The sequence below is a fragment of the Somniosus microcephalus genome, chromosome 10 (assembly GCF_052327205.1).
Source record: "Somniosus microcephalus isolate GS21.2 chromosome 10, FLI_Smic_1.0, whole genome shotgun sequence".
NCBI lineage: Eukaryota > Metazoa > Chordata > Chondrichthyes > Squaliformes > Somniosidae > Somniosus > Somniosus microcephalus.
Genome location: NC_140996.1, coordinates 66,692,960 through 66,713,482, shown reverse-complemented (window position 1 = coordinate 66,713,482; position 20,523 = coordinate 66,692,960). Strand labels below are relative to the sequence as shown.

At 46.8% G+C, this 20,523-nt stretch overlaps 1 protein-coding gene across 1 annotated transcript in view; it reads right to left on the bottom strand.

Moving 5' to 3' along the window:
• The window catches only part of LOC147111533 (UDP-glucose:glycoprotein glucosyltransferase 1-like), a 680,288-nt gene that overhangs the window by 319,768 nt on the left and 339,997 nt on the right, over positions 1-20,523 (bottom strand). Inside the window, exon 14 of the mRNA XM_085999896.1 lies at positions 3,426-3,632. Within this exon, the coding sequence (XP_085856022.1) occupies positions 3,426-3,632 (207 nt within the window). The remainder of the gene's footprint in view (positions 1-3,425; positions 3,633-20,523) is intronic.

The following is a 20,523-nucleotide window of genomic DNA, read 5'->3' as shown; positions in this document are numbered from 1 at the left end:
GAGGATGGAAACGAGTATCCTGCAGAGGCCCGTCAACCAGCGGCACCAGTGCGCGAAAACATTGCTGGGCGGAATGCAAGGAACGCACTCATCCTGGCCAGATTTGCGTAGCCTGGTACATCAAACACTGTAGCCTCGCTGCTTCTTAACTGACCATGGACAGCGGCCCATCGCTGCGTATTTCTACCTATTTGACCAGCTTGCTGACATCTGCAAGTAATCCTAAGGCCTCAATGTGAAATCCCCATTCACCAAATGACAGACGCCACAACTGCAGCAGTTGCCACCAGATTTTTTATGTACAAGAAACTGATGGCATTAAAACTATATACAGGACTTTTCACCCAAGTGTCTACCCTTGTGATTAGTGGTGCTTTATTTTTCTTACGCGTGCTCCTACGTAGTGGTACCCCTGTGGCTTCAGCAGATGTGGAGGCCCGTTGCTCACTTTCCTGCTGCTCCTGTCTCGCCACCTTTGGCGGGCGTCCTCTGGGGTGGCGAGCCTGTGAGAGCTCGCCACAGTCTGCTGCTCCTGCGGCTGTGCAAGGGTTGAGACTCCTATCTCACTTGGGTGTGGACTCCAGCGGGGCTCTGACCAAGCGCTCTGAAGTGGCATGGAAGTGTGAGCGTGTGGAGAGAAGCCCCACTTCCTTGAGGTGTGCCAACAACCTCCCCCTCATGGGTCAGCTCCCCTCAATGCCTGCAAGTGGCTGGAGAGCACCTTGCTGCACATCAGGGGGGCCATGGGGACCGGTCTCTGCACTAGAAGTCCTGCTCAGAGGGACTTCCATGAAGGTCTGGTTTCGGTGCTCAATAGATGCCCATCACTCCTCAAGAGATGTCATTCTATTCTGAGCACTCACCATGTTTTCGATACCCTGGCGACTAAGCTCCTCCATGGCCGCAGCCCTCCTCTCCTCGGCCACAGTCCTCCTCTCCTCGGCTGCAGCTCTCTTCTCCTCGGCGGTAGCCAGCCTTACCACGGAGGTAGCCATCCTTTCTGTGGTGATGCTTTCATGCGCCAATGACTCCAATCAGGCTCTGCTCATGCTCGCCATGGACTCCTCCATTCGCTCCACACTCGCAGCGACCCTGGAGACAAAACCTGCCAGAGACTCCTGTATCTGTGCATGGAGATCCGCCACCTCCTCTCTTGCAGATGGACCCAGAGGCATAGGGTCGACATGCAGCTGAGCTGGCAGAGGCCTGCGACCTCCGACGAGGACTCTCCACTGCTGTCCCTGTCTCCACAATCTGCTGATGCTCACTTGTGAGCTGTGAAACACCAGGTGACAACACTACTCTATGTCCTGAAGGCCCCCCCGAGGTGTGAGTGTCTGTGCTGGTGTTGGGTGCGCTTACTTCTGCTGACACTGCACCCTCAGAGACTGGAGCTTCCTCTGAGGAGTCTGGCTGCAAAGCCTCTTCCTCCTCGGCAGTGGGGACGGGGGCTCTGGATGGTCCTGTGGGGGAGTAAAGGAAAGAGTTAGGGATCTGAAGCCAAGGCTACTTGCACACTGGATTTGGCAGATGCTCATAAGTCCAAATGATGTAGCTTCAGAATCATATCAGCGACTTATGCTATGTCAATGAGAGAGATGGGAAACTATTCTGTCACCAGCTTGCAGGCTTGCTCCTGTCTCTCCTTCCCCAGCTTCCGCAGCCACGTCAGCCCCAGCAATCTCCATCACTGCTTCCTCCCAGGGGATCAGGTGGGCTATTGAGAGTGGGCCTCCTCCAGTCCTGGCTCGCTCTCTCCTATTGTGAGCTCTCTTTTCCTGCAATGAGGGAGACAAGTGGAGTTTGAGTGAGAGTGCAGGAGTGAGTGTAGAGATTGCATAGCATAGATATTTAGAAGGAGACAAAGATGGTGTGAGGCTACAAGACCAAGGGCCCTCCCTGTGTGTTGTCAGTTGTGTTCCAAGCATCAGAGTGAGAGGCAGTGTGAGGGCTGCATGGTGGAATAGTTATGTGAATGTGAGCATAGAGAGAGAGGGAATGGGTAAGGGTGCATGGATGTGACTGTGAAGTGGGATGTGGAGGAAGAGAGTGCTGAAGCTGAGTGCTGTTGGGGAAAGGCAATGGGGATCAGGTTGAGGGTCATGGAAACTTCATACTTACTTTTCCTGTATGGTGAAGGTCATGGAAGCGCTTCCTGCACTGCATCCAGGTCTGTCGGGTGACTCCGAGAGTTCACCTCTGCTGCCACCTCCATCCAAGCAGCCCTGGTCTCTTTGGGAGGCCTCTTCCTCCCTGAGCTAGGGAAGAGGACGTCCCTGTGGGCCCTAACCCCATCCACCAATGTCTGCAATGAGGTCTCATCAAATTTGGCGGCAGCTCGGGCTCTGCCGCTGGCAGCAGCTGGTGCAGGCTACTCTGCCATTCTGTATGACTGGTTGGGAAGCCTGTAGAGGTTGAAAAGCTTGCTGGAGACTTTAAAAGCACCACGAATGATGACATCATACTGTGGGCTTTCTGACTGGAAATGGACAATTAGCAAGGGTGCCCACACGCTGGAAATTAATTGGCCAATTGAGGGAAAATTGCGTCCAGCTGGCAGACCCATTTAGATTCGTGTCGGAACCCGACATTTGGAGAACCCGACAATTTCCCACACCTGCGGGAAAATCGGGCCCAGACTGCAGCATCCCAACAACGATAGAAATCTGATAACTCAGCACAGTTGAAATGAATCTGGGACCTTCTGAACTGCATAGTTTAGTATGACACCAGTTAGTGCCTTTACCCATTAGGCTGCAGGGGGAGCTGTGTGAAAAGTGCTTACTCATCAGTTGCAGAAAAACTAGTTAACACAAAGACCAGCTTGCTGAATTTTCAGTACGCATGAAAGATACCTTCAAAGATTTCTACCATGTAGTAAGAATTACTGCACTTTTGTCCAGTGATCTACCACTAGTGATGAAGCTAAAATAACAAATGTAACATTCTACAGGTCTGGTTGGCACAATCATAAAACTAGTGAAGGTGAAAAAATTGCAAGGGTGTGAGGAAAGAGCGGGGGGAGTGAGACTAATGGGATTGCTCTTCAAAAGAGCTGGTGCAAACTCGATGGGCCGAATGGCCTCTTTCTATGCTGCACTATTCTATGATTCTATGATTCTAGAATTGCAGCAGCAAACTAGTAACGAGACCAACTAGGATTAAACTAAATTAAACATTGAACATTCTTCACTGTCGTATTGCAAGAGGGTTGCAAATAAAGTAATTTACCAGACATGCCAGTAAAAGAAAGGTTTCATATTTTTCATGGTGTTGATCTGCTTTTTACATGTTGCAGAATTGGGCATTTTAATAAACAAACAACAAAATACCAATCTTTCTGGGTGAGTTGTAACTATAGAAACACTTAAAATGTATGTTGACTTTAATATAAAGTAATGTTATAAAAACCTAAAATTACTAACTTTAACAGCAAATTCCAGAATTTTTGCTCCTGATGCAAGTGCTTCTACAGTTTCCTCGTTGATCAACTTAGTAATGAAGCTCCTTGCGCTATTTCCATTCTGTGTCAGAAGTGCTGCCCAAATAGCTCTTGCAATTGGAGTATTATCTTCCATCACTTCAGCTGCATGATTATTTATGACTCCTATTCGGATATTGCTGCTTATTTTCTGAAATAAAAAGTGCAATTACTGTTGACACTTTCATAAACACCCTTTGAGATGTAGGAATTTTATTACTTTGCGAAGAAGAACATTTCCAAAATTGCATAGCATAATGTTTATTATATGCCAAAAAAATCAACTTTTGTTTTTTATTCATACCAAAGCCCTTTCAAAACAATGGCCCAGTAATTCCGGGCACAACGCGTGAGTACGGACGGGGTACTCACGCGTGTGCCCGGAGGAATTGCCGGTTTTCAGCATGCACAGCGCATGCGCTGAAAACCGGCATTTCCTGTCCTCTGACCCAAGGGGTTAAGAGGCAGAACGCGCGCGACTGCACAGGCAGCGCGTGCGCAGTGAAATTCCTTTTTTTTTTCCAGAGTTGCGCGTGTGTAAAGGCCTCCGGTCTTTACACATTGAAAAACCACACGTAAGTACTTCGTTTTTCAGGTAAGTGGTCTATTAATGCAATTGAGAAATTTTTTTTCCACAGGTTTGTTATTTTTAAAGAATTTACAGTAAGGTAAGTTTAGTTTTAGCCCCGATTTTTTTTATATAAATTTTTTTCTCAAATTTTAAAATTATTGTTTAAAATAGTTTTTCAGAGTTCTTTATGGTTCATTTAAGTAGTGCAATGTTTTTTTTAATTTTCTTTTAGGTTTAAGTAGTGTTTTGGGGCCAGGAGTTTTCATGAGTTTGACAGCTCTTACTGTCAAACTCATGAATGAACTTTTGCAACCTCCCATTGGTTGCCCTGTGCTCACGTGATCCCAGCCGGCTCATCGCACTAAGTACGCCGCTGGGTCACGCACGCACAGCGCGGCAGGACCTCAAGCGGGCCAGTAAGAGGAAATGCAATGCGGGCCAGAATTAAAATGTCAGCGCGCTGGGTAAGTGAACATCGGGGGCTTGCACGCGCGGCAAGCTCCCGATCCTAATTTCAGGGCCAATATTTAAGAGAGCTCTATACAGTTTTTTGGAGTAAGAATTGTGATACAAGAAGCTCTTTTGTAATGTCTGCAACTTCTGAAATTGTCCAGCCAGTTTATATTTTGTCATCATTCATGTTGCAAACTGGCTCTTTCTTGTAGAAAGCAGCTACTCATCTGCAAGAAATTCATCATGCTAATGCCCCTTTAAATCTTTTTGTTTTCAATTCAGTTATTTACATAATAAAGAATTAATTTGACTAAATCAAGCTAATATTTGAAAGTCTTACTAGACATAAATATTAATAAATTGATGCCACAGCTATTTTCCATTCAGCATGCGTGGCATAACTGGTAAATGTTAACCACTTATTTGGAATAAGCAACTATCTGGTAACATAATAGATTTTATGGTTATATTCACTTCACAAGGTTCCATGGAAATAATCTGCCCATCAAAATGTATTGCCACAAACACGTTAACTCCACAAGCTTATTTCAGAATTAATTCAGAATTGAGGTGGCACCCTTGGCTCAGTGGTAGCACTCCTGCCTCTCAATCGGAAGGTTGTGGGTTCAAGCCCCACTCTAAAGACTTGAGCACATAATCCAGGCTGACATTTCAGTGCAGTAATGAGGGAGAGCTGCACTGTCAGAGGTGATGTCTTTCAGATGAGGTGTTAAACAGTGTCTGCCTTGTCAGATGGATGTACAATTTCCCACGGCAGTATTTGTAGAAGAACAAGGGAGTTCTCCCTACTGTTCTGACCAATATTTATCTCTCAACCGTCACCTAAAACTGCTGTTTATGGGACCTTGGTGTGCAGAAATTTGCAATTCGGTTGCCACGTTTCTGACAGTACAAGAGTGACTACACTTCAAAAGCACTTCATTGGCTGTAGAGCACTTTCGAATGTCCTGAGATCATGAAAGGCGCATAAAGATCATAAAGTTCTTTCTTCCTTCTAATTATTCCATAAATCACAGACTTGCATAAAAATGTCAATCCATTTCAATTCCTTTCAAATCAACCAGAACTAGTTTTGAAAAAGTGATGAGATTGTGCAGAATGACAGTGAAAGTGCTCATCTGGAGTAGAATGCAAGAGAAGAGGAGCAGGAGAAAGTGAAAATATTGTGATGGGAAACAAGACTCGGAGGGTATTCATGAACTAGACTGAGGCATAGGACGTGCAAAGACATCGGGCTGAATTTTGCAGGTGCTCAGAGGGCAGGTTTGGAGATGGGTCTGCTGTCAAAATAGCAAAGGTAGGAAACCCGCTGTCAACCCGTCTCCACGTGAGTCTCCCAGGTGTCGGGTCTGTCGGCGCAGAACTGACCTGACACCAAGTGGCGGGGGAGACAATTTATATCATTAAGTGGCTTGTTAAAAGTCAATTTAATGCTATTTTGAGCCTACCTTCTAATTTTACATGCTCCCCCACGGGTTACCCGCTACTCGGGGAACACGACAGCTCACCCTGTTGTGAGTTGAGTCTGCTTTGATGTATGATAAGCTGACAGCTGCAGAAGTGGTTTAAAGGATACTGTAGGAATGTCTAGTTCCTATCAAGAGACTGAGGTCGACTCAGGCGATCAAACGATGTTTAATGTAAAACTAATTGAGTTTAACAAACAGTTGCAAGAGAACTACGAATACAGGTCCAGTCAGTTCGGAGGCTCCACGAGGACTGCTTGGGCGGTCCCGTGGCTGGCGTCATGACGTTATCACGTTTTTCCCGCCGGTGGGGGATCACGTGATGAACGGCGTGACGTCATCGCGTTTGCCCGCGCTCTAAAAGGGACATGCAAACAGTATATACAAAGATATAGGCCTAGAAATTCGGTTGTGGGTTCGCCAGGGCTTTAGCGCCGGAAATTTAGCGCCGGCGCTAAGTCCCCCTGCGCGCGCCAAAAATTCAGTAGCGCCGCGCCCAAACGGCTGCCGGCGCTACTAGAGGGTGTCAGCGCCTCGAAATGGGCGCTGGCTGCCGCATTGCGGCGCAATTCCGGCGCTGCGGCACCCGATGCGGTGCGGCAGGCTGGGGAAGTGCAGGCCTCCTCCTTCAGTTAAGGAGGAGCTGCCTGCACCCGCCCGCTGGCCGTTCAAATGTTCAGAAAAATGAGCCCGGCACCTCGGACAAGTGCCGGGCTTGCAGGCCAGACGCATCTGTTCCGCGGGGGGGGGGGAGGTGGAGGAGTCCGGGGAGGGAGGTGCGGGCTGGCGGGAAAGCGGCCGGCCGCCGCGCGACCTTAATGCGCCGGCGCTAACTCCTGCAAGACTCAGTTGCCAAAGTCTTAGTTGCGGCTGCCACGGGCGAGGCGGCCGCAACTCAATTTCGGCGCTGGGGCCCGTCACCACGGCAACCGGGACGCTGTGCACACCGATGACGTCATCGGTGCCGGCGCAGCGCAACCGGTGTAACGCCGACGGAAGGGCCCCACTGAATTTGCCAACTGGCCATAACTCCGGCGCTAGGCCCTCCAGCGCCCCAAATGGGGCGCTAAGCCTACTGAATTTCTAGGCCATAGACTCCGGCTGTAGCTAACATGTTGTTAAAGGGAATTATATACATTTGATCAGAGTCCCTTAGTGGCTCCGCCACAATACCATGTTGCAGATGGTCAGTTTCAGATTTCAGAAACTGTTGGTTACTGCATTTGTAAGACATATAGGCCTAGAAATTCAGTCGCGTTTGCGCCCACTTATTGGCTATAGAGTGGTTTGCGCCGGATGTTTTTTAGCGCCCGAAATTCAGTTGGTCCCTAACATCGGTGTTAGCCGGTAGCGCTGCGCCGGCACCGATGACGTCATCGGTGTGCGCAGCGCCCCGGTTCCAATGCTATTCCGGCCCGATGGCCAAATTCAGTTGCGGCCGCCTCGCCCGTAGCGGCCGCAAACAGCGTTTGAAAAACGGTGCCTTGCAGCTCCGAGAGGCCGGCGCATAAAGGTGGAGGGGCGGCCGGCCGCTTTCCCGGCGGCCACCTGGCCGCACCTCCCTCCCCGGACTCCTGCACCACCCCCCCGCGGCATTGGTGCCTGACTCCCGCGAGCCCGGCACTTCTCCGTGGTGCCGGGGGAATCCAGCGGCGATCTCATGGCTGCAGGCAGCTCCTCCTTAAGAGAAGGAGGAGGCCTGCAGTACCCCAGCCTGCCGCACCGCATCGGGTGCCGCAGCGGCAGCTGGACGCCTGAAACTGACTTTCATCGCCCCAAACGAGGCGGCCAAACCCTGCAATAGTGCCCGCCTCCGTCTTGGGGCGGCGCAACTGAATTTCAGGCGGGCGCTACGGGAATCCGGGCGAGCGCAAAATTTCGGGCACTAAAGACCTGGCGCGGCGATACCGAATTTTTAGCCCATAGGCCTCTAAATTCGGCTGAGTTGCGCCTCCCGTTAGTGCCCTAAGAGGGCGCTAATCAATTAGCGCCTGGGTGCGGCGCTGCTAACGCCTCCCGTGAAATTCAGCAGGAGGTTAGCGGTGGCGCTAACAGTTAGCACCGCGTGGTGCTGCGCCGCCGGCAATGACGTCATCGCCGTGCGCAGTGCCGCACTCGCGCCCTGGCTGTAATATTGGGTGGCGCCCCCTGACTTACCGCCGGACGCTATGTCCGCTGGGGTCAGGGGGGCCTACCTGCAGCCAGGGCGACACTAGTTAAAGGGGAGGTGGCGGGCGGCCATTTTTGTTGCTCTCCATGAGTCCGGCACTCCTCTTGAGTAACTCCCAGTCCCTGGTGGCCCAGCTGGGCACCCGAACGCGCTGCAGTACCGCAGCGTTGCGCCGCGATATTGGCTCACAGTGCCCCAAGAGGGTGCTTCCAGTAGTGCCCCTCCTCCCTCTTGGGGCGCTACCTGGGAAAATCGGCCATGGGGGCGCTAACTTTTTCGGGGCACAAAGGGGACGCTACCCAATTTTTACCCCGATGTCCTGGCATTGCATCTGCAGCTGCGACCCATCAGGCTCAGTGGCTCCATTGAGAGCAAACAATTCTGTGGAATATCAGAGTAATTTAATCTAAAACTTTGGGTTTAAATTTTTTTTTTCCTTTAAAATTTCTCTGTCCAGATAGTTAGATTGGACATGGTTCAAAGATCTTTATGAACTTGTCTTAATCCTTTGTCTAATCTGACAAGTTGTTACTGTTTTTCCCGAGTCATCGTTCATAGTTTCCTGGTAGAATGTATATTGTAATTTTTTATTGAGTTAGACAGATATTGTGATTAATGCTGTATTGGTTTGTTTATTTAATTAATATTATTAATATTCTTGTATCAAAATTTTGATATTATAGAAGTATAGGGAGTAATTCTAAACTAACCTACCCAACAGGAACTGATGGGATTGGATCAACTGTCTGTTTGACACCCCACTAGATTTTACTTTGCATTGACGGGGTGTGAAACAGGCATCCAGACTGATCCCGTCAGTTTTATGCCAGATGGGTTGGGTTAAAATTACCCATACAGAATTTGCTATGTATATGTAAATTTTGTTGCAACTTTTCATATTCTTAAGATACCTTAAGCAGTTGATCCTGTGCATGTGCAACACTTTAATATCGCTAAGCCATGGTTTTTGTCTATTTCCATTAAAATAGATTATATGGAGGGTCACAGCTTTCAATAAATATTTCATTGTTTAACTGCGCTGTCAGAGCTGAGAAGGAGAACAATTAATTTTGGAACCATAGTAGTTTAAAGCAAGTAAGGAGGCCATTCAGCCCATTGTGCCAATGCTGGCTCTTTGCAAAACTAATCCCACTGTCCTGCTATCTCATTTTAGATGATTAGTTTCAGGGATTTAAGAGTACTTGAGGAAAGAGGAGATGTATGCATATGTGTATAAATGTTGCATAAATATTTCAAAATAAATCAAGATTGGACAGAATATAAAAAATAGCAAAGAATGACAAAGATTAATAATGAGAGAAAAATTAGAGTACAAGAGAAAGCTAGCTAGAAATATAAAAACAGATAGTAAGAGTTTCTATAGATATTTAAAAAAGAAAAGAGTTAACAAAGTGAGCGTTGGTCCTATAGAAAGTGAGTCTGGGGAATTAATAATGGAAAATAAGGAGATAGCAGTTGAATTGAACAGGTATTTTTTTTGCATCGGTCTTCACTATAGAGGATACAAGTAACATCCCAGAAATATCTGTAAATCAGGAAATGGAAGGTGTTGTGTCTGTGTGTTGATAGGGACACTGAAGACGAGTTGGTTTCACAGGTGTTTACTAAACAAAGTCTGGAGGGGAACTAACTGATACAACACAATATACAGGCTTATATAGCCCGAGTGGCCATTACCGGCATTACAGTACACATGGGGCTCTTAAAGGCACATACACTACAATTCCTCCCCTTTTAGCCAACCAGTACATAATATTTTAAGTAATTATTAATTACATGTTACAAGAAAAATAATCTACACATTGCTGCAGTTAATTAATTATAAGTCAGTCTCTCTGGAGGCTTCCTGACTCGGTCCGGATAACGCCTCGGTGGTGCAGTAGTTTCTGGTGGTGTAGTCGGTTCTTTTGGCAAGGCTGATTCGGCTTGAATGCCAGTGTCGGGTTCATCGGGTTCCAGTATCACCAGATCGGAGGTAGATATGGGTATCTCTATTTCATCGTTAGGCGTATAGAGTTGTGGTGTAGGTTGTCCCTTTTCGGATGACTCTATGGCGCCTTATTATGCTTTCTCCGATGTCCACGGTATACATCAGCGGTCCTAGTCGTGTGCAGATAGTTCCAGGCTGCCATTTCTCGGTACGGTAGTCCCGGGCCAAAACTTGTTGACCTATCTGGAAGGTTCTAGTTGGCCTTTCATTCATGCCTTGAAATTGCCGGTTCTCCACGTCCCTTCTGATGTTGGGCTTGATCAAATCCAGCCGGCATCTTAGGCTTCTATTGAAGAACATCATGGCAGGAGTTTGGTTTGTAACCATATGTGTTGCTTTCCTGTATGCGAACAAGAAGTTATCCACCTTGTGCTGAAGTTTTATGTCTTCATTACCCATGGCCTTTATGGCCTTCTTGAAGGTCTGGACAAACCTTTCAGCCAATCCATTGGTGGTGGGATGGTATGGGGCGGACGTGTAGTGCTTAACCCCATTGTTTTTTTGAGAACTTCCTGAATTCTTCGGACACAAATTGCAGTCCATTATTAGAACAGATCTGTTCCGGCAGCCCATTCCTGGCAAATATGGTCCTTAATACTGTGATGGTTTTTTCCGTGGTGGTGGAGGACATCTTTATTACCTCCGGCCACTTGGAGTGTGCATCAACCGCGATTAAGCACATTGAGTCCATAAATGGACCAGCAAAGTCGATGTGTACCCTTTGCCAGGGAGATGAGGGCCACTCCCATGGATGTAGAGGGGCTTGGGGTGGAGCGTTTTGGATCTTCTGGCATCCTAAGCAGCTCTTGGTCATTTCTTCGATGTCTCCATCGATACCTGGCCACCATACAAACGCCCTGGCTAGGTTCTTCACTTTCACTCCACCCAGATGCCCCTCGTGAAGCTCCTTTAGAACTTTATCCTGGAGTTTGGGTGGAATCACCACTCTGGATCCACACATCAAGGTTCCTCGGCACACTGACAGCTGTTCTCTTCTTTGCGAGAATGCTGGCAACAGTGGTTCGCCATGTGCTGGCCATCCTTTCACTGTTAAATCGTAGACTCGTGAGAGAGTCGGGTCATTTCTAGTTTCCCTTTCAATGGCAGAATTTGTTACTGGTAGACATTCGACTATGGTAGAGTGGAAAATCTCCATTGGGTCTACGGTAGGTGCTTCTTCTACCATTGGCAATGGTAGGCGCGATAACCCGTCAGCATTCCCATGCTGTTTTGATCCTTTGTATTCTATGTTGTATTGGTGTGCCCCTAGAAAAAGGGACCACCTCTGTAGCCTTTGCGCTGTCATAATGGGAACACCCTTTTTAGGGTTGAATATGGAGATGAGGGGTTGATGGTCAGTCAACAAGGTAAATTTTTGTCCGTGTAGGTAATGGTTGAATTTCTTCACTCCCCATACCAGGCTGCGTGCTTCCCTGTCGATTTGGGCATAGTTACGCTCAGCTGAGTTCAATGAGCGTGACGCAAAAGCTATCGGCCGTTCCGAGCCATCAGGGAATTTATGCGATAATACTGCTCCTATGCCGTAAGGGGATGCATCGCACGCCAGTCTGATTGGCAGTGATGGGTTGTAATGAGCCAAAACTTCTTTGGACGTGATTAAGTCTTTGCATTTATGGAAGGCACGTTTACAGTCTTCGCTCCATTTCCAAATTACTCCTGTTTGTAGCAGTTCATTAAGAGGGTGTAGAAGAGTTGATAAGTTCGGTAAAAATTTATGATAGTAATTTATTAATCCCAGGAACTACCTTAATTGTGAAACATTTTCAGGTGCTGGGGCTTTTATGACCGCTTCAATTTTTTCAGGTGACTTATGCAACCCTTCCTTAGTAATTATGTGGCCACAATATATTTGATTTTGGAAAAATTCGCACTTGGGGCGATTTGCTCATAGGCCCCGTTCTCTCAGCCTAGTGAGCACCTGCTCCAATTTGGCAAGGTGCTCGTTGTCGTTTTCTCCTGTTACAAGGATGTCGTCTAGGTAGCATTGAGTCCCCGGAATCCCTTGGAGGACTTGCTCCATAGCTCTTTGCCAGATAGCTGGAGCGGATGCTACTCCGAAAACCAGTCGATTGTACTGGTACAGACCTTTGTGTGTATTTATCGTGAGATATTTTTTAGAGGCCTCTTCAACCTCCATCTGTAGATATGCCTGTGCCAAGTCAATTTTGGTGAAACGTTTCCCTCTGGATAGTGAGGCGAAAATATCTTCTATCCTCGGAAGAGGATACTGTACCGTGTGAAGGACCGGGTTTACAGTCACCTTGAAGTCTCCACAGATGCAAATTTTTCTCTGTTCTTCAGATTTATCATTATTCAATGCTTTCTTCATGACTGGAACGATGGGTGTTGCCCACTCGCTCCAATCTATTTTGGATAATACGCCTGCCTTTTCCAAATTCTCCAGCTCTGCCTCGACTGCTGGACGAATTGTGTATGGCACCGGTCTTGCCTTAAAAAACTTGGGAATTGCTGCATCTTCCACTTTTATTGAGACGGTGATGCCTTTCAAGGTTCCTAGTTTCTCTTGAAACACTTCTTTGGCGTTGGCCAAGATGTCTTTTAATCATTCAGGTATGACGTTATCATCATTTTTTTTCTTACTGGTCACCGTCAGTGCCTGAATGGAGTGCCAGTCTAAACGTATTTTCCTGATCCATTCACGTCCCAACAGCGGTGGACCACCATCTTGTAGAATGTATAAATACAACTTTTGTATTTCCTTGCCGTTGTATACAACAGGCACCCTTATTTTTCCTTTGGGGTATACTTTCTGCCCCGTATATGTTTTCAAGATAATGGATGTGTCTTTTAAAAGTATATGCGGAAATAGCCGCTCGTAATCCCGTCGATTTATGACGGTCAGAGCTGATCCTGTATCTAGCTCCATTTTAACTGGGGACCCTGCTATCGTGAGGGTAACCCAAATGGTCTGCTAATCATCTTTGGCAATTACATTATGTAATTTGAGACAGCTTAGTCCCTTGTTTTCGGAGTCGCTATCGCTCTTCTGATCTTCGGAGCTACTGTCCGTCATCATTTGTACCTTTCTGTGCTTTTCTTTATTGATTTTTTTTTCCCTGCATGTGGATTTTTTTTGTCCAGATCGGCATACCCATGCAATGTGTCCAATCTTTCCGCATTGCCTGCATGCTTTGTCCTTGAACCAGCAGTCCCTCTGGTCATGGGTGGATCTGCCGCAGCGATAACATCTCTCGAAACCCTGTGTCATTTCATGGGTGCCGAAGTCCTGTGTCTTTTGTTGTATCTCTGCAGCTCCTCTTGCGGCTGCTTCATATGATACAGCCATACTGAAAGCCTTGTCCAGTGTTAAATCTTTTTCAGAAAGCAGCCTTTTCTGTGTTCCTTCACTTAAGAGACCGCAGACGAATTTGTCTCGAAGATAATCTGCTAGTCCTGCCCCGAATTGGCAGTGTTTTGATAGCTTTCTTAATTCGGTGAGGTAATCAGCGTTACTTTCATTCTTGTGTTGATTTCTCTTGAAGAATTTGAATCGTTCCGCTATCAGCAGCGGTGTTGGGTTTAAGTGCTCCTGTAGGGTATCAACAATTTCTTTAAAATTCTTGTCCTTTGGTTTGGCTGGAGTGATTAAATTTCGTAACAGCCCGTATGTCTTTGCGCCCATTAGATTTAGCAGTACTGAAGCTTTTGTTTCATCTTCTATTCCATTTGCGGTGCAATATACCTCCACTCTTTCCACATATGTGGTCCAATTCTCTATCTCGTTATCAAAAGCATCAATATTGCCAGACTTAGGCATCCTAGAAATAAAATGGCGCTTCCCGCGCTTTTCTTTCTTTTCTGCAGAAAAGATATGGTGCTTCCCGCGCTTCCCCGCCACTGCTGCCGGTGACAACGCTGTTTCCCGCGGTTTCCGTTCTTTTTATTTATTTATTTACAGTTGGAGACTCGTTCCTGCCGGACTCTCTCTCTAGGTCTGAACACCGACCTGCTTGCAGCGCCGGCCGTCTCCCGAGTGCTCCCTCCCCGTCTGTTACTGCTTGCCTCCGATTTCGCTGCTTGGCCCAGCTGTAGAGACAGCTGCTGGAGCCCCAGCCCGACGCCCAGGAAGGATTATTGCAGTACCTGCCACCAGCTTGGCTAGCTGGTGAAACCACAGCTTTTTCTTTTTCTTGATTTTTCTTCAACTTTGGACGTCAGAGGAATCGATGTCCTTGAGGTGCTGCCGAATTGCAGGTAAGTCCGTTTCCAATTCGTCGCCACTGTTGTGTCTGTGTGTTGATAGAGACACTGAAGACAGGAGTTGGTTTCATAGGTGTTTACTAAACAAAGTCTGGAGGGGAACTAACTGATACAACACAATATACAGGCTTATATAGCCCGAGTGGCCATTACCGGCATTACAGTACACATGGGGCTCTTAAAGGCACATACACTACAGAAGGGAGGGAGGAACTCAAGAAAATGACAATCACCAGGGAAGTCCCCGGGTCCTGATGGACTTCATCCTAGGGTCTTAAAAGAAGTGGCTAGTGAGATAGTTGATGCGTTGGTTTTAATTTTCCAAAATTCACTAGGTTCGGGGAAGGGTCCATTAGATTGGAAAATAGCGAATGAACTCCTTTATCTATTCAAAAAGGGAGGGAGACAGAAAGCAGGAAACTACAGGTCAGTTAGCTTAACATCTGTCAGAGGGAAGATGCTGGAAGCTATTATTAAAGACGTTATAGCAGGGCACTTAGAAAAGTTCAAAATAGTCAGGCAGAGTCAACATGGTTTTGTGAAAGGGAAATCATGTTTATCCAATTTATTGGAGTTCTTTGAGGAAGTAACATGTGCTGTGGATAAAGGGGAACTGGTGGATGTACTGTACTTAGATTTCCAAAAAGCATTGGATAAAGTGTCACATTAACGGTTATTGCGGAAAATAAAAGCTTATGGTGTTGGGTGTAACATATTGACATGGATAGAAGATTGGCTAGCTAACAGGAAACAGAGAGTAGGCATAAATGGGTCATTTTCTGTTTGGCAAGATGTAACGAGTGGTGTGCCACAGGGATCAGTGCTGGGGCCTCAACCTTTTTACAATTTATATAAATGACTTGGATGAAGGGACCGAAGGTATGGTTGCTAAATTTGCTGATGACACAAAGATGGGTAAGAAAGTAAATTATGAAGAGGACATAAGGAGGCTACAAAGGGATATAGATAGGTTAAGTGAGTGGCAAATGGAGTATAATGTGGGAAAATGTGAAATTGTCCATTTTGGCAGGAAGAATAAAAAAAGAAGCATATTATCTAAATGGTGAGAGATTGCAGAGCTCTGAGATGCAGAGGGATCTGGGTGTCCTAGTGCATGAATCACAACATCACATTGCTGTTTGTGGGAGCTTGCTGTGTGCAAATTGGCTGCCGTGTTTCCCACATTACAACAGTGACTACACATCAAAAGTATTTCATTGACTGTAAAGTGCTTTGGGAGGTTCTGATGTCATGAAAGGCGCTATATAAATAAGTATTTTTCTTTTACAATAGTCAAGGTGCCCTTTCTTCCTACAGTTTTTCACATTTTAGAGGACAAATATTCTAACATACCTCAACCATATCAATCCTCCAATCTTCCTAGCCACTGTTACATTGGTCAGGACTGCAGTTTAGTACACACACTTTTTCCATGACCTAGGTGTGGCAGCATACCAAATAAAAGTTTTATTTCATCTGTTATATTTCTCAGTATTATGGAAGCAATAGACTGTATTTAGTTACACATCTAACTAATTTCTCAAAGTTTGAACACAAGAATGAGAAAAACTATTTGGCCATCTAGCTTTCCTGAACATTTAGGTCACCCACCATTTCCAGACAGCTCCTCTTTGGCATCATCTGTATCTGTCTATGGTCATGAATCAATATTCAGGTCACATCATTTTTGAAGAAATGCTTCAACAAGTCTCGATTCACCCTGACAGGTGGTAAACTATCGAGCCTGCACCGACACATATCCCACCCTATCCCCGTAACCCCACGTATTTAATCCCCTAACACTAAGGGTCAATTTATCATAGCCAAATCAACCTAACCTGCACATCTTTGGACTGTGGGAGGAAACCGGAGCACCCGGAGGAAACCCACGCAGACACGGGGAGAATGTGCAAACTCCACACAGACAGTTGCCCGAGGCCAGATTTGAACCCGGGTCCCTGGCGCTGTGAGGCAACAGTGCTAACCACTATGCCACATATAAATGAAGCTATAAAAGATCTACTTCATTGAAAAGTGCAGGATGTGTTGCATTATTTTTAATAGATCACCATAGGTTGTTGGACAGCTAATATTGGACTTGAAAATGTTATGTTTCAACATCCTCTCCCCGAAATTCTACAAAAATGGTGACTTGGTAACAAGATAAGGAGGGATGAGGAAATTCATTTGATCAATTGCGAGGTCCCCTGCAGGCCGTTCAGCAGCACTGCTGCTGGAAGAGAGACCGCGCCTGCGCAGCCGCACAATAAATTGACAGGGCCCACGCAGGAAAAAACATCAGAGGGAACATTGGTCATAAAGTCCTCCCAGTGTATATCCAATTGTTTCTTAAATGATCCTAGGGGGAGGCAGGCGCTAATGCTTTCCAACTTATAAAAAATTCGGGGTTTGCGCTCCAAGAAGGAAGTGGCGCGCTAAATCAAGCGTCGTGCAGCGCTTCCGCGTCGGAAGGCTCCTTCCCGCCCTTAAAGGGAAGGGTCATCGCTGCAGGCTCTGCAAGGGAACTTATCTGGTCCCCGACACCAGAGGCAATCCAGTCTGATCCAGCCAGAGTGCCGGGCTGATCGAGCTTTGAGGAAAAAAGCAAAAAAAAACAAGTTGATCATTCAGTCGTAAATTTACTTTTTACTAGTTTGAACATATGTCTCTTCACTCGACACGTGCAATTGAATTTAAATATTCTGGGATTTAAATTTTCCAATCCCATAAATTAAATTTATATATCTCTATAAGGTCACTACAGAGATGCCTTCTTTCCAAACCCTCTACTTTTGTGCCATCCACAATTTTGAGATTGTGTTCCGTAATTCAAATTGAAATTATCTATATAGACCGAGAACAAAAGCGAACCCAGCACTGACCCTTGGAGCACACTACTTCTAACCTTTTCTCAATCCACACAACACCCTTACCCTAATTCTTGGTTTCTTGTCTGTCAATCAACTTTGCCTCAATACTGCTACATTTCCCCATACCATACATTTTTCTCTTGAGACACCTTATCAAATATCTTCTGAAAATGTTTATACACTACATTTTAGCAGTGTTAGCTGTGGCTTAGCGGAAGCACTCTCGCCACTGAGTCAGAAGGCTGTGGGTTCAAGTACCCCTCCAGAGACATGAGCACATAATCTAAGCTGACAATTCAGTCCAGCACTGAGGGAACACTGCACTGTTGGAGGTGACATCTTTCAGGTGAGATGTTAAATCAAGGCCCCATTTACCCGCTTGGGTGGAACCAAGATATCCAATGGTACTATTTCGAAGAGGAGGAGGGGCGTTCAACACAGTGTTCTGATAAAATATTTATCCCTCAATCAACATCACTGAAATAGAGGCCACAATTTTATTTACTGAGGTGGCTTGGAGTCGGGTTGCGTGGTGGGTGGGTTCCGGAGCCGCTTCCGGCGGAATCAGCTGTGGATTTCCGATTTTAATTAAATCACTTTGTTGACTTCATTGAGATGCGCTGGCAATGATCCAATGAGTGCGATCGGGTTGGCTAGCCGCCTCTGATGACATCATCATAGCAGCTGCTTTTAATGCTCCCATTCAGCCTCAACCTTTGTGTTCTGGATTCTGATGGTCTGTGAATTTGTGACGACTACAATGAGTTCTTCCAAAGGCAAGGCAGCTCCATGCTTCAGTGATGAGTCCCTCCATGTTCTTGCTGATGCTGTAAGAGGGCACAGGGAGATTCTCTTCCACCCGGATGGCCGGAGGAAGCCTCCTCAGCAGACGAAGGCAGCCTGGCTGCGCATTGCTGAGGGGGTCAGCGCAAGGTCAGTGTGCTCATGTATATGGATCCAATGCAGGAAACAGTTTAATGATCTTGTGTCTGCTACATCAGTATCAGATGTCTAACTCATGCCTTTACTCTCCCACAGGACCATCGAGTGCCCCCCTCCCCAATATCCAGGAGGAAGAGCCGGACAACTCCTCAGAGGAACCTGACGCCTCTGAGGGAGCAGCGTCATCAGGACCCAGCACCAGCGCAGCAACACACACCTCGGTGGGGCCCTCGCGAGTTAAGAGTAGTGTTGTCACCTGGTCTATCACAGCTCATAAGTGAGCATCAGCAGATGGTGGAGACAGCGACAGCAGTGGAGAGTCCTCGGCGGCGGTCGCAGGACTCTCCTAGCTCTGCTGAGCTGCATGTAGATGCTGTGCCTCTGGGGCCATCCAGAAAAAGAGCAGTTCGGGAGATACAGGAACAAGTGCAGGAGTCTCTGGAAGGGTTTGCCTCCAGGGTAAGTGCGAGTGTGGAGAGAATGGAGGAGCCCATCTGTAACATCAGCACTGCCTTGGTGGAGGCAATGGTGCATGAATAGGATGGCAACCTCCATGGAAAGGCTGTCTACTGCCATGGAGGAAATAAGTCACGAAAACATGGTGAGTGTTCAAAATAGATTGTCATCTCTGGAGGAGAGATGGGCAGCTATTGAGCAGAGAGACGAGAGCTTCATGGACATCCTTGTGATGAGGACTGCCAGTGCAGATACGGGTCCTCATGGCGCCCCTGATATGCGGCAAGGTGCTCTCCAGCCACTTGCCAAAACTGAGGTGCGGCTGACCCATGAGAGGGATGTTGGTGGCAGGCCACAAGGAAGTGTGGGCTCCTCTCCAAGCGCTTACAGGACCATGCCACTGCAGAGCCCTTGGTCAGAGACCCACTTTGCAGAGCCAACTGAGATGGCTGTTTCAGCCCCTGCACAGCCGCAGGAAGAGCAAACTGCTGAAGAGCCCTCCCAGGCTCCTAAACTTAGAGGACGCCCGCCAAAAGCGTCTAAGCAGGTGCAGCATCCTAGTCAGTAAGGTGCATCTGCTCTCTACATCTGCTGAAGCCACAGGGGTAGCACCACGTAGAAGCATGCGTAAGAGAAAGATTAAGCACATATAGTCACAAGGGGACTCAAGTAGGTGTTTAGTCATTATTTTTCTGCCTGTACATGCTTTGTGATCCTTTTGTCACTGTCGTAAAGAAGAATGATGGCAAACAGTTGATTGTGTGGCCTATGTGTTCTGGGAAATGGCAAATGCACATTGAGGGCTCAGGGCGACTTGCATTTGTAATGCTGGTGGTGAAAGTGATAGGAAATAACCGGGTATAGCAGAGATGATGTATGACATTGGAGTAATGTCACCTACAATTAGAGAGCCATGTGGTAGCCACCTATATGCGAATGTGGCATGGCAGTGTGCATACCCTGCTTGACGGGCAGCAGTGAACTGGAGGGATGCTGCATTAGTCACAGCAGGGCATGCAAGGCGCACCTCTTCCTCTTCTTCCTCGTTCGAGGAAGATCTGCGCTGAGCCACGTGACTGCTGCTCCTCCGATTATAAGGACCAGGATGAGAGGACATAAATGTTTCCCATCCCGTTGCTATAGATTTCATTTGAGGCAAGAAGCTTGCAGTTTGGCAGTCTGAAGCCATTTTTTCCAATTTCCGCTGCCGACCCACCTCCTCGGCTATTAAAATCGAGCCCAGAGTATCTGGTCATTATTTGCTGGTTGTGCACAAATTAGCAGCTGTGTTTCCTACATTACAACAGTGACTATGTAAGAATTTGCAATAATTTACAGTTCTGAAGATTAATTTTTTTGATTAAAGAATCCCTGGGCGTTGTGCTTTTAAATTTCCAATGATAAAAATGGCTGTCATACCACATGGCCGAAGACAAAGGGACTTGGAAAGCAGCTTTCTGTGTCTGGAACTAAGGTTCAATGGAGACAAAATGTTACCACAGGACAATGCTTTGTTTACAAAGCAATTGAATGCTATTAGCATTTGTGTGTATATCGAGTGGATACATCTAAACTGCAGAAGAGACTTTTGTATCTTGAATGGGATCCGTTTAAGAACTGAATGGGTCTAAATCACCTAGCATTCTGGACAATAGAGCAGTTGTATTTCCCTTTTGTTTCAGCCCAGGGAGCTCCGGAAGACACATTAACCCAGTCCAACCACTCTGAGTTAGCCACTCACAGCTTTCTCTTGTGTATTGGACCCTTTGGGTGGGAATTTTGCACACAGCCCTTGCAAGGCAGAACGGCAGGGGGCTCACCAGGTATAAAGATAGCTGCT